Source organism: Schistosoma haematobium, chromosome 2 (assembly GCF_000699445.3).
Source record: "Schistosoma haematobium chromosome 2, whole genome shotgun sequence".
NCBI lineage: Eukaryota > Metazoa > Platyhelminthes > Trematoda > Strigeidida > Schistosomatidae > Schistosoma > Schistosoma haematobium.
This window is the reverse complement of record NC_067197.1, coordinates 38,533,720-38,548,482: the sequence shown is the minus strand read 5'-3', so window position 1 is coordinate 38,548,482 and position 14,763 is coordinate 38,533,720. Positions and strand designations below refer to the sequence as shown.

The following is a 14,763-nucleotide window of genomic DNA, read 5'->3' as shown; positions in this document are numbered from 1 at the left end:
AATATCTGGCCGTATTTGGTGGTATACTACCATTTAGTAGTTCAGTTTTCATATATAGGCTCCATACTTTGCAGGCCTCATCAGGCACTAGAAAACTGGATTAGGATAAGATATACTCCCAGGATTGACCTTTTCCAACACCACGTTGTGGGCAGGAAACATCTCCGTAAATGATTATCTCTAGCAAACACCTTGTTGCTTTCAAATCCTCCTGCGTAACCTCAAGGAACAAGCGCTTCAGCCATTATAGTTAGGTCGTGTTGTCCCGATAGTTAAGCTCAACCACTGTAATAACCATCATTGGAATCAGTAAAACAAGTGTCTTTCATTTTCCTTCTTAGAGACATCCTAGTGAATATTTGAGTTCCCATTTTCTCTGTAACCCCTAAATTCATTGATTCAAACTGCTTAGTATTATTCCTTGAATGAAATCATCAATGAAAACTAATTTTTCAACAATTTATCCTTCTATTATTTTAAATAGACACAAGTGTAATAACATTGTCTCTAATAGCAACCATAAATTATGATTGCAATAAATCTTTCTCTTGCTTCTCAATAAAATGTGAATACATATAATATCCTACTACTAACGTGTATCAATATTAAAAAGGTAGAAATTTAACCTAGTTAGGATAAAAACCTTGTTACTTTCAATTTTTTTATAATGGAAGTAAGAAAATAATTAACATACAATGTTGATAACTATCAGCTCGTCATAGTAACCGCTTGGTGCTTAACTGAATCTTGGCACAGGTCCAGAAAGTTGAATTAGCTATTGCCAACTTTCATCAACTGTAGCACAGGTGAGATCCCCGTCTATCAACTAAAAAGCGTCTTACAGCGCAACAGTCTCCTTTCTACTTGATGGGTATGAAACATGGCCATTAAAAATAGATGATAGTCGTGGGTTATTAGTATTGAGTCATAGATGTCTTTGAAGTGTCATCTGTGTTCCAGGACAACTGAGCAAGCAATTCCAGATTTAAGGATATAGTACTAGGTAAATATGGCCAATTGATTAACAAGGCAGCAAAACTTCAACTGATGTTGTTGAGACATGTGTTAGGTAAGTAGGGGTAGGTTGAAAGAAAACTAGAGGAGGCATTATAAGGATGCAACATCAGTTCATGGAGTCATAGACAAGTGGATTAAGCAATGTTTACACGTATAGACTATCTGGTCGGGTTGTACGTGAGTATCATAACCAGTGGTTGGAGACGTGGAATGACATGGCTGAAAATCGGTTGTAATGGCACAGGTGGATCCATTCTTTGTCTTCCTCCAGATCCTAAACTTATGAATTCCTCATAGTTTTGTGTATTTCACTAATTTATATTTTCTTGGATCGTATCTTTAATGTGTAATCTTTTTTACTACCATTAATACTGCTCTATGAATAGCCCTAATAATTTCATATCGCTGTGCTGATGATGTATGAAAATGTAAACCAATGTACATATGTACGAGGTTCTACGTTTTGTTTGACTGACTGCATAAGGAAGTAGGTTGGGTAGAAATTTCACCCCGGACACGTTGACCGAGCGCTAAGTGGTCAAACCAATAACCTACTGCTCAACTGAGTTATTACTTGTTATCAGTAATAATGTAAACTTCGTGAATTTTGACAGTGCTTAAATGTGCCGGATAATTATAAATACGATTTATATCATTATATATGTTGTATATTTCATAGTTTTCTTGTAAATAATTTGATACTGCTGACTTACTACAATCCAAATGATATATAACCATGAAGATCGTCAATATTTCTCGGAAACTGATATATGGCATAAGTATCACTCCCGACTCAGCTATTTAGTTTCGGGACAGTAAAAGGTCATCAGACATCATGTACATACAATTTAGCTAGTTTTACGTAGCCTTTTTAAACACTAGGAATGTCAGAAAATAAGTAGTTTTGAAATGTAGGATTTGACCTTTTTAAAAGCTGGTGGTTTGTGTTGATGAGATGAATAGTGAACCTAACTTGAGTCCTGTCTCCCACATTTTCTGCGCTACCAACCTATAAACAAGTGATTTATTATAGTATGTTAAGGTAGTTCTGCTGTTACTTTATTCCCTTTTAAAAGGATTTGTAATGAGAATGGAAGAAAAACTCGAATGTATGCACTAGTCCATAACTTTGAGCTAGATTAGCTAACTTATTGTAAACATCATACAGATACTACTCGACAGCACTAATCACAACTATGTGCACCAATCGATTCAAATGATTGTTATATTATGTTGTAATCAGTTGTCGTAATGTTTTTGTTAAACATGTTCTTTTATCTCACTACAGATCCAAGGCATGCAGAAGTACAATCCTTGATGCATGTTAACTTACCATTTGATTAATTGCATTTGTGAATACGGTTTCTATCTATCAACGTCATTGTTTCAAAATCAAAAATCCTCCAACTTCTATACATTCGATTATTTTCCAGTAGAAATTAATTATTTCTAACTTAGTTATTTTCTTTGTATTATAAGTGGTCTTCATCGTTGGCTAACGGTCAAGACTTTATTCTAGTTTCAAATCATAAGCAGAGTTTTTTTATTATGCAAATATACACCTTTCAAATAGCTATCTTTCTCATTTAATTTTCCTAAATCAGTCTATTTCTTTGCATAAATAATGTCTATTTATTAGTTGGTGTTCCTTCTTCCTTATTTTTTTGGGGAAACGAATATTTGTGCTTATGGTTAAATGTTTTCCTTTTGGCTTATTATTTACAATAATTGATTTACAGAAATTACTTGTCTTTTATTCGTTGTCTATGGTACGTATGCAATATGAAGTGAATAAGTTATTGCACCACAAGTTTTCGCAAAAACTCAAAACCTATTAAGTTTTTTGGCAAATCTACAGCAATTTCCTGTGATTGTAATACTGGGAACATGTTCTTCTACCTTTAGTGTTAACAATACATATTAACAGGTTTTTCGTCACTTAGATTTATGTCATTTGGCAATATTCAGACAATATCTCGTTCCTGTGAATCGTAATGTGCACAACAATTTTTAACATGATATGTATGTCGTGTACCTCAACATACATGGATACTATGTCATCTAAAACCAAAAGATTTGGATGGATTTAGATGTTTAACTCGAAGAGACCTATATCTACACAATAAGGCCCTTACAAATATTGATAATACAAATCATTTATCTGCAAAGATCTGATATTTCACAGCGTATATGGTAGTTCATCGTGTTGACGTAACTAAGGCGGGTAAATTTATCCGATTTACTTGAAGTTCAATATCTAAATATACAAAATTCTACTCATTTCCTTTGTTATACACACCCTCCTTACTCTATATCTTTACAATCTTGTTTTCTTTTCGCGTACATCTATTTTCGTATTCATTTATATGCGTTCCGATAGATGAGGTAACTCTATGACAATATTCAACCTAATCTGGTTTGGGTAACCGGGTAGTATCACTAGGCCTTACGTTTAATGTGGCTCGCACTCAAGTGGTTGATGAATGAGTTGATTGATACCGCACTATAATAATAATCAATGTGAACTATCGGCCCACCTATCCGTATCCAAAATAAAAGCTCATTAACAGACAACTTATGAAAAATAATATCAACAGCATAGACTTTCATTCAGTATTTCTTGATAAATTTTAATCCCGACGAAACTGTCCTTATTTGGTCACTTGATATTACAAGGTTTATGCTTATTTCGATATCATTTAAATTACACAACATGCCAACCTATGTGGGTAAGACAATTTTATTCTAGTGGTTTTGGAGTTTATTTATTTAAACACATAAAAATTAGTACAGCGAGGCGCCAAACATATATGCACCACACAAATAGATGATTTGTGTGAGGGCTGGAATACTGTCCAAACCGAAGCAGGTGGTCTGGGGGAGTTAATCGAAATGGCATGTGATCATATTAACTTGATAACTACTCATATCAAAGCGCACTGTACTCCGGAATCGCCTAACAAATGCTGGGTCCATAAACTAGAAATTGTTTTTTTATCATGCTCCAAATGGGTTATTTAAGTGACTGATTTCGCTAATGATCCGTATTTGATTCGGAACGACCGTTTTTCTTGTTAACTCCTTTGTCGGATAGCGTAGTAGACTGGAAAGCCGTGAAACTAAGAAAGTAGTTCGTGCAGTCACTGTTGGACTAAAACTCATTGTGAAATATAAACTTTCTAAACAAAGCTTGCGTAAGCAACGATGTGCTTTCTGCTACAATTTATATGATTGTCCTATTCAGTTTGCATCTCATTAATTTTTCTCGGCCATGTGGTGAGCTGTTGGAACTTGAAACGATGATTATTGGTGCCACGTTTCACTGTCAACGAACGAATGTCTCCTGGTGCCGGGACTAGAGAATATTAACTAGGAAGCTCGGAAACCGATAGTACCTACAACAAGATACCAATACGACAAAAGTCTAACATACTGTCAGTCTTGACGGAAGTACTTCTCCTCACTCAGTCGAATGTAGCCTAGAACTTGTAGCATATATGCATCGATCCAAGTTGGCAGACTATATAGTAGATGACTGGTAATAATAATAAAAATATACATTTGGACGTGAAAGGAAAACGGCCGACATTTTACATAGATCTTTGCACATCTTTTACAATCCACTAGCCGACTAAAGTTCAACTGAGAAGCAAGTATTACTAAAGTACCAAACACAAGTTCGCTGGAATTGGAGATTACCAAACATGTCGTTTCTAGCTATCCTTGAATGTATAGCCACATTGTTGGCGAATGAGCTGGCTAACTTTTAATCAAGATTTATAATAACTGTTAGTCCACCAAGCCTCTATAAACAGGCAACCATTCTAGAAAGTTAGGCATGAGAAATAGCAATTACGTGCACGAGCCAAACTCTAGAATAAAAGGGTATCCAATTCACCTCGTCTTATAAGTAGTCAGTACACAAGCATGTTTCACAAGCTATTTGACTTAATGGTCGTGTTTGTACTTATTTCCATTATCATAAATATACAGACTTCTTAACACGCTATGTTACAATTGTGATCCGACGAGTTACGGTGATAATGTAGTTTGATGTATTCTAAGTGCAGCTGACGAGACGACCCTACATTCGTGGAATTTTTTAATCAATCAAACCTTGTTAAGACAAAAATTACTAGGCAAATATGGCTACGTACGGAGTAGGATTGGTCGATCGTAACATTTGACTAACATGGATGAAATAACTACTGAGTATCCTGTCTCATTTCAATTTGACGTCTGAAGGGACAAAGTTGGACTACTCAAAATGTCATGGATAAAAGTTCACTAACTTGGTGAAAAGAGGAAACTAATTAAAAGCTTAAGCAGCTAATGATAATACTGGTATAACTCGTACATCTAAAGAAATCTGTTATTTGAATTTTCAGCTTAGTAAGCATTCAAATATATTCGCAAACAGTCTTAAATATAACTACACACTGGCGCCACGAAGATTCATAAGTTAGCCTCACTGTAACTGAATGAGCATTATTGTACTATGACAACACATTATGTACCAGACAATTAGGTAACAGTATGCACGAACTAAGTTTATATTGGTGATTCGAGGGTAGGTGCAATCGACATTAATTTTACATCGAATGACACATGAGAAGCAAACAGTGAGAAGACATGCGGAATGATGTAGATATATGGATATTTTGATGCATATACAAATTCAGTTACTCGATAAATTAATGGAGATATCAAAACCTGCCGGTAGTTCTTCCAGTACCACGAACAGTCGCAACACGTCCACGAACAAAAGTGCCACGCCCGCGAACTTAACGGTGAGTTACTTTTGAACTTTAGAAACTTACCACCAGCCCTTAACATGGCATTCTTCCCTCTTCCCGTTCCTAAACCCTTAGCACCCTGTGGACGTTTCAACATCGGTGAGTTTTTCAGCATATCAGGAAGGATAAGAAATCTGAAGAGACAATAAGTTTTTACGAAGACATACCGAATTTTACTGCCTCGAATATATACCTGTTGAAGGTTTGATGTACGACCGTCACGGGAAGTCATTATTAGATCACACATGTGAACATTCATATTATCTTCCGCCTCAACAAGTTTTCCACGGAAAACTTCACCACTAACAGTTTCTAGAGTAACGACATGTCCCTCGGCATCGTGTAAAACTTTGATAGGTATCCCAACTGACATTGCTTCCACGAAGTTTCAAAAACCGCGCCAATTACCTTGATGTAAATACGAATTTTATTGGAACTATTTGTATTGTGTAGGAGATGGGATAATCTTTCATTTGCGAACCTGCAACTATAAGATTAGTGTTTCAGTCTTACTTTTACGCAGATATTAGTAACTAACCCTTACGTTCATTACATTGTTTACCAGAAAGCTGTGAAGTACATTGCAATTAGTTGAATTTCTGGTATTACTAACTTTGCAAAACCCACACTCTTCCAACAGATAAACTGTGTCCTCGAATGTGCAGCTTGTGACCCGTCCGGCTTGACAATCAAGCAAATTATGGTTTGATTTAGATTTAGATTTGTGTAGTAAGGATAAAAGGCCTACGGCCTATGTTATTCCCTTTCTAGTATGTTTCTGTGAGTGTCCAGTCTTCTCTTGAATCAGTCAGTTGAAGGTGTGGACACCACTACTCTGTATAACAGGCTCCAAGTATTACTGACTCTGTATGAAGCCCTGTATGTCATAGGTATTTTGTTAGTTCTTGGCTTTTCTACTCGCCTACTATGTCCTCTGATATGTCTCGGTCTAGTGAGAAGAATAAGAGAGAATATGTCAGGCTCACAATCATTTCGTGGTATTTTATACATCAAAATTAGATATCGCCTCAGTCTGTGATAGGACAGAGTAAAGAGATCAAACTTTTCAAGCCGCTCCTTCCATGGTAAACCCCGGAGTTCTGGAATTGCACGGGTACTGCCCTCTGTATTTTTTCCAGGATGTTGGTTTAACTTACAGGAACTTTGTGTCAAAACATCTTATTCATCTTTGAGGATGATATTACTCCAGAGACACTGTCTATCCACAAATGTTTCCTTAACTAGAGCCCCCTGAAACGATTGAAGACTGGTCAAATGGTGACCGAATGGCATTAATCAAACTAATGATAAAAGGGTATAAAGCTTGAAGATTATATTCGGCAACCTAATTTTTCACTATCCATCAAATAAATGAACTTGGAGTCTGTCATCACGACTTCCATAGATTTCTAAACAACTGATCATAATTTGAAGTTCAGTCGTACGCCTATAGACAAGAAATAATAATAGTAATGAAAACGTAATTGGCCCCATTTGTAAGGGACAGTTGCAGGAAATTCAACAGATTCTCAAGTTTCATGTAATAAATTACTTCAGTAATTAAAGGCAGATTATCATTCAGCGGTAAATAAGTCACCAAAATAAATAACTCTATAAGTCTTTGACACTGATGCTGACTTCATTAGTTTTACTAGACACATCCAGCTGAAGGCACCTGATCATGCACCCGCACCAGATCACGAGTGGGTATGACGTGCTACGCAACCCTTTCAACTGTTAGGAAGCTTAGGCTAAACGCTCCCCGAACATTGACAGTTTTCCAAATATATCGTCAAACCATTTCATTTCTGACTTCTGATTTGACTGGTTTGGCATAATTCGATTATAAAGCCACTACGTGTAAGGCCGCTATGAAAATCCGAATACCTGTGGCGTCTTTTGCCTCTTACCTAAAGTAAATATATACACTGAATTTCGGTGAGGAATATATTATTTGATTGCGGAGCATAACGAATAGGAAATTGGTATTGGAAATATTGATGGCATATAAGCGGTTTCAAAAATTAAACAAGCCGTTAGAGACCCTAAATTATCCATAGTTTTAATCATTTATTTTTATTGAGATGTTCATAAAGGCCAACTGAATTAAATCCATTCATAGCTAGGATGGATCGTTACTAACAGCAGATAATTAACGCAAGAAAACGATTACCAAATGCATGACGATAAAAATGAGTGCTTGATTTCACATCAACAGGGTATAAAGTAATATTGTATATAGTTCATTGGATAAAACCTCGAGTAACGATAAATGTCCTCATCTAATTGTAGCATATAATAAGATGCTAATGTTGCGAAACGACCTGATATGTGTATAAGTAAGACCCAAGTGTCAGATCCCAAGCTAAGGTATCGGTAGAGGCTAATAAATTCCACAAAATAAGTAGTTATGTAGTGAACAAAATGTTACGTGTGGAAAACCAAGTTGTTGTTGAATCCGAAACTACAGAATGTTTCTGTAACACACGATAACTATACATTCAATGCATTATTTGCACGTCCTACTTAAATTGTCCTTTACATGATTCATGATTTTTCTAATTCTGTCGTTATCGCGATTTTTATATGTTAACATTCCTTCCTTCTTCAAATGAATGTTCTCAATCTTCTGCCAGGATACTTTCCACTTCCGATTAGCGTTCGATATGTAGCACATACCACCGTCAAAATTGTCTTAAGGAGTCTGACTTCACGAGGTGATTATTTATCGGCTCTTGCTTTTAGTACACTGGTCAGTGGCATGTGCTCCGTAAGAACTATAGAGTCCCTGCCTTCCGACATGTGTCGGAAATGCTTTTTTGAGAAAAAAGCAACTGGTTTCCAGGCGATATGAACAGATGTTTAAAGGTACCGTCTACTGCCTTATCCAAAGCATCCACCATCAAAGCAAATAGGGATAAAGAATTCGGATACATCAGCGTAGATGCCTGGGGCCGATTATTTCTTGGCTGTTTACTAGCCTCAACAGCCTCATAAGCGAACATGAATTATTTTACTTTCCCTCTAAGGAATTCTGTCAAAGATCGCATCAGTTGTGCACAACCGGGCACGAATCTTCAATCAAACTTAAAAAGACCCAGAGAACTTCCAAGTTGCCTCAGAGAACTAGGTTCTGAGTATTGTTTAATGCTGTCCACTTCTTCTTTGGCCGGTGTAACCCCTGTAAGCTTGTTGCGTGCCCGAGAAATTCTATAGTTCGAACACCTAAAACACTGATATATGTTTATTCTATTTTCATCCAGACGTTTTAATATCGTTCTCACATGCTGTTCGTGTGACCGTAAATCGGGACTCGCAATATACAAATATTTGAAAAATTCCCATATCGTAATTAAGAACAACATATATAAGTGAACAATATTGTTTTCGATTAGATCCTCATCCGGCTTCACTCTAATATACAGTAATATTTATATGCATATACGAGATTATTAAACCAATCAATGCAGTTTATGAGACAGTGATAACAGTGGAATAAATTACACAAATAAGTGAAAAGTACAAATTGGTAGTGTGGTGATAGGTGTACTAGTCGTGATGAGAATAATAATGGCTCGAATCAATGTTACATTTTGGGAAATAGGTCAACGGTTAGAAAAAATATAGAAAATGAAAAAAACATTCGTAAAAATTATAAGGTTACGTAACAAGAATTGTTCTGGCAATTGGACCGTGAAACATATTTCAAGGAAACTAAAATATCGTGGTCGGAGGGGGTGAAGAAAAATGATAATAAACGAACAGAGAGTATGGAAAATGATAATAAATAAAATCATTTGTTAAGATCAAAGAAGAGATAGAGGTGTTACAAATTTCTTATGAATGCAAAGACTTGGATTGTTGGCTCGAATTCCTATAGTTTCTGCTGTGTGAGAGACAAGAACGAACACCACAGGGAAAACTAGTAGGAATACGGTAAACAACTTTAATTGACTTATTTCTGTCTATTACATGACCACTATCGACCAAGTGTGATACAAACGAGCTGCGTATTGACTTGACAGAACCTTTTCCTAACCCCGAAGAGAGGTGTTCACTGACTCTCCGGTCCAGTTGCCCAATATGGCTTTCTCCACCAGGGCAGCTGAAGTCGTAAGTATACAAAGAAGTGGCACAACCGGGAGACTAATCCTTTAGTTCGGGAATCGCCATAGATCGGTTCGAATACGACGGACAAAGGTTGGCTGCATTAAACGTTCTCTTCACTGCTCTAGTCAGTCTATCACGTAATACATCACCAGCTACATTTCCATCAAACTGTAGCATCAGGAAGAGAGGTTTCTCACTAGCCGCTGATGTTACTATTTTCTTGTTTGTTACACACATGTGTTTCTTCAGGAAACCCTGTAGATAACCCGTTTTAATCAACAAATTATGCATGAGCTATAATTCATTATTGATTGTATCGACTGGACATATCTCTATTTGGCAGACATATGACTAAGTTTCTCTTATAATTAAGGGATATAAAGCTTAAGAAATGAGTACATTGACTTGATGAAGAACATTTTCTATATACATATCCACTGATAAAAGTAGTTTCTTTTCTGTTTAACGAAATGTCAAGAAAATGTATTGTATTGTAGTAGCTGTTCTAGGGATATCTTCTTCATCTACTTGGATATTGTGATATGCCCTGACCACGTCAATCTTAGTAAATATGGTCATACCATGTAAACCGTTTGGATATAATGTATTGGGTACCGATCCTGTACGGTTCGACGGCTGAATGATCTATAAACCTCACTCGATCTCCGATCACTTTCATTTTTTCTTCGGGACCATGACTATCAGAGGGACGGATAACACCCAGCTGAAGTTTGTAGTCGAATTCAGCTCTAAAGATTTTAAGCTTATCTGGTGCTGGTCTCCGGGGTCTGATCAGTTGTCTCTAACATAAAACTGTTAAGGCCCCCGTCCTCCGTCGTCGCGACCTGCGCAGAGGTTATTCATTTACCGTATTTTGGGGGTTACGTCTAGGCTAGGCGCATTGTTGCCTGGACTCTGTCGATCTGACACCAAACATCCAGTGATACCAAGGGAACTGCCCAGACAATCAACATTTATGACTTGAGTCCTCGTCGTTGTGGTGACCTGCTCCTGTTTCTATGATCCACTGCCCTCAGTGAGACTTTAAACACTCGCAATGAATCCTATGACTGCGTTTTTTTTATGGTTCTCCTTTTTGTGTGTGGTTTATCTTACTTGATCCAGTTTAGGCCTCTTTACATCATTCTATCTGCTATACGCGCCAAGTGAGATAAAAATGTGTCAGGGTCTTGTGAATCCAAACAGTGTTGGAAGTAGCATGGGACAGCTCGTATCCATCCTTGTTTTAGGACTGCTTCACCCACTGTGCTCTCGCCCACTGAGATTTAAAGGTAACGTAAAAACTGTGACGGGGACCTATCACCTAATGTTTCTCCTCGGAAAAGCCTTTGGATTCTTTGATCGCCTGATAATGATAGACGGTTCATTATCTCTCGTCTTAAGATGGTGTACGGTTGTGTTGATGGTGGGCATGATATTAATTCACGGACTTTTTTGGCGACTGGATAAGGAAGGATAGAACATATGTCTCTATAACGAATTCCTTCAAATTCGATATTGTGTCTCGTGAAATAATGCTCTAGTTGTGCAAATTACAACTAGGGCTCACCACTATCAAATTCTGAGGGCTGAACTTTCGTAGTCATAAAAGTGTCCATTTCCACTGGTGACAAATCCCCTAGGTTTTGGGTTTGCATTGAGTCTGACATGAGGTACACGAAAAATATAGTAATATAATAATAACGAAATAAATCATGGGTATAACACTGATACCTTAAGATAAAAATCTGTGTATAAATATAAATACCAAACTTTGGTCAAGGATAATGGGAAGGTTAATTTACGACTCAGGAAAAGATACTATTGATAGAAATGAAGTTAAATTTGTGTTCAACACAGCTCACCAATTCGGTAGCGTTAAGTAACCCTTATTTTATTGATATAAGAGATAGGACTAGTAGTGAATCGGTCTTTATTTAGCTCATGGGACAGTCTCATTGGAGAGGGAGGTTACCTCTTCAAACACAAAAAGCTTTTCGACATTCAATATAGGGTGGTAGGAAATATAATACCTACAAAAAATGAGGAAATGAATAAATACTTGGGCTCTATTGTTTTGACAAAGTAGTTGTGTAAATTAAACTCCTAACTAATCAACCTAAGTTGTTAAAAGTCTTCGAAATTGATGCCGACCTCCTGATTTTTGCTGGACACATCCTAGCTGAGGGCGATGAGTCACGCATTCATAATATTTCACTACTAGGCACTACATGCTACGCATCTCTCTCAACAACCAATCAGCCTAGTTCTCACGGGCCGTGACGTATCGACTATTTTCTGAATATATCCTTGAACTCCTTCTTTCCTGAATTCCTATTTGGATATACATGTGGTCTTCCATCTGAAAGCGTAGTCATTCCCTGTGTATCCGTGACGATCCGTAATCAGACAAGGCCATTAAACTATTTTGCCGTGTAATATGTCAAGTATGGCATGCTCAGTCAGTGATAAAAACAAACAGATACTTTGTCTGAAGCGAGGTAGAGGGTGAGTATAGATGAGTTATTATCTAACTAGAGGCCGTTAAAGACTGTTGTAAACCAATACACCATTTTAGGTCCCCTATTTTTCTTCTCTACGTTCATGAATTTTTGAAAAATGTTTAAGTCCTCGACACTTTTCTCTCTAATTGTGTCGAAAACTGGCGAACAGTGATGGTGTGCATCTTCGTTTCCGTGTTGATCTAGTAGAGTTATTCATTTGGTCCCAAACTTGGCGTTTGGAAAACAATTCTAGGAAAAGTGTGCCAATACACATTAGACATAGCAATAATAACAGTCAAATTGTCAACGACACATCGATTTCACATGTGTAGGAACAAAGAGACTTATGATTAATTGTAAGTCATGACTTGAAAACAAACGTAAATTACAATGCAGCAGCTACCAGTAGCCTTTGAGCATAATAGTCCTTTCTACAAAAATTCAGATACTTTGAGAAAATATGTACTGGATTTTATACCCCACCCATGTGGAGCTTCACTTTGTGTATTGTATCCAAACAACCAGCCCTTGTCTTAAACGGGGTTCCAGCACTCTCGAGCATGGAAACTAAGATATAAACAGGTCTTCCCAAGTTTATTTACGATGAGCGCTTAAAATGTTTATACCTTATACCGTAACTTGTCGTATAGTGGGGCTCGCCTTATATAGGCATCTTGTATCTTAAATAGGGGTTTGTGGGATGACGTCTTATCATTTTTCTTCCTACTTAACTTATTACCTCCGAGGCCACTGCAAGAAGGTAAGGAATTCATGGTCAAATACACTCACTGAGCGGTGAGAGACTGGAAACCCCGACTCGAAAAAGTAATACGGACCCATCGGTTAGCACTTTCAGGAAGCTGAGTCCTCACTGGAAAACAAGCCGTAAAAATTAACACAGATCGGATGGCTTACTATCCTTGTCACTGAAAACGTATTCTAGTAATGTAAACTAATACACTAGGTACAAGTGTTTCTTGACAGAAGTAAGAAAGAAATCGGGTGATTTCTAAATCATCATTTTAATATAATTCTAGAAATCACGTTTGAATGTGAAGCAAACCTGTGGCTGTATTATGGACTCCACATACAGAACTTTGTCGCTTTCCAAGGGTTGAAAATCTGTCTCTGAATAACCAGGCCACAAAACATAGCTACCTGACTCGTGAATCTAAAGCAAACACAAAATATTTGGGCATGAGCTCCGTAAAGTTAGGAAAAGAATGAACCAATCGCGCCATGAACTCTCAGAACGTGACCCAATGAGTTGATAAGGGTGTCAAAACAATTGAGAGAAGTTACGATATCCTTTAATTCCCGTAACTATTGATTCGGTAATTTAATTCTCTTTACCCCATTATTTATGAAGCAATACATAAATACATTTATATGTCCCTGTCTCAGTGTCCACAGTTTGAAAGCCATGACGTTTTTAATTCTAATCTCGACGACAGGAATAGTTGACTTGCATCCAAAAGCAAAGCAACCGATTTACCCGGCGTAATGTTTAGGACGTCAGAAGATAATTCACTAATATTTAATCAGTATAGTAGAACCATGTAATGCAAAGCAAATTAGAGAAGTAGGACGGCTTCCAAAGAAAGACTGAAAATATAAATAAGGCATAATGTGGAACTATGGGAAGGCTTCTGAGAGGAACTGAGTCTCTGAAAAACATGTAGAGTAGATGAGCTGTGGTTAACAAAACCACTGCCTTTGTCACCGAAAACTGAAGATAAACTTGCTTTTACACGAGAGTATGCTGTATCGTAAGGTTAGAACTTCTAACTTTACTGATCAGCAGCAAAAACTGTCAGTTTTATGAGATGTTCATTATCTCATGAGAGAGATGGTGTATATTTCTTCGCTCCTCCAGGGTATAATACACTAGATCTTTGGTTAGTAATGGAACCACTGGAACACTTTCTACTAGTTCCCATAAAAAGGAAGCACATGTGGTATCATATTCAGTCAGCTTCAGAAAACTGTGGTAAAGGGTCCACAGGTACGCAGAATTTTTTCATATCTGTTTGAAAGACCCGGGAAATTCCTCGAAAAAAGTCCAAAGGGGCCATGAAAACACAGGAAACTATCTTATCCGGTCAGTACTCAACAGAGTTTTTTCGGAAACATCTAGAAAGTGAAAAGTCAAGTGTTACATTTGTGGAGATAACTCTAACAAGCTTATTTTGTAAATAGTTTTTAATATTATTTGTATTTATTTTGTCAATTTTTCACTGTATGTACATTCATCATTAAATGACTGTACGTGTTGTTTTAGTCATTGACCTTGAAGACACTTTCCGTTGAGCTACTACATAGCGTGACATATTCGT

At 37.0% G+C, this 14,763-nt stretch overlaps 2 protein-coding genes across 3 annotated transcripts in view; one reads left to right on the top strand and one right to left on the bottom strand.

The window, feature by feature from the left end:
- Positions 1-2,759, top strand: part of NUDT20_1 (Nudix hydrolase 20, chloroplastic) — a 32,552-nt gene extending 29,793 nt beyond the window's left edge. The window contains exon 8 of one of the 2 annotated variants that reach the window (XM_051215154.1): positions 2,306-2,759. In XM_051215154.1, the coding sequence (XP_051068336.1) occupies positions 2,306-2,361 (56 nt within the window). In that variant the 3' untranslated portion in view covers positions 2,362-2,759. The remainder of the gene's footprint in view (positions 1-2,305) is intronic. The other variant, XM_051215152.1, reaches the window with a different exon arrangement.
- A 2,129-nt stretch (positions 2,760-4,888) lies between these two features.
- On the bottom strand, positions 4,889-6,223 carry SNRPD3 (Small nuclear ribonucleoprotein Sm D3). The gene is made up of 3 exons (XM_051215151.1): positions 5,981-6,223; positions 5,838-5,947; positions 4,889-5,800 (listed from the first exon to the last, which is right to left on the bottom strand). The coding sequence occupies exons 1-3, from the start codon at positions 6,184-6,186 to the stop codon at positions 5,724-5,726; spliced, it is 393 nt and encodes a 130-aa protein (XP_051068335.1). The 5' UTR covers positions 6,187-6,223; the 3' UTR covers positions 4,889-5,723.
- Between the last annotated feature and the right edge of the window lie 8,540 nt (positions 6,224-14,763).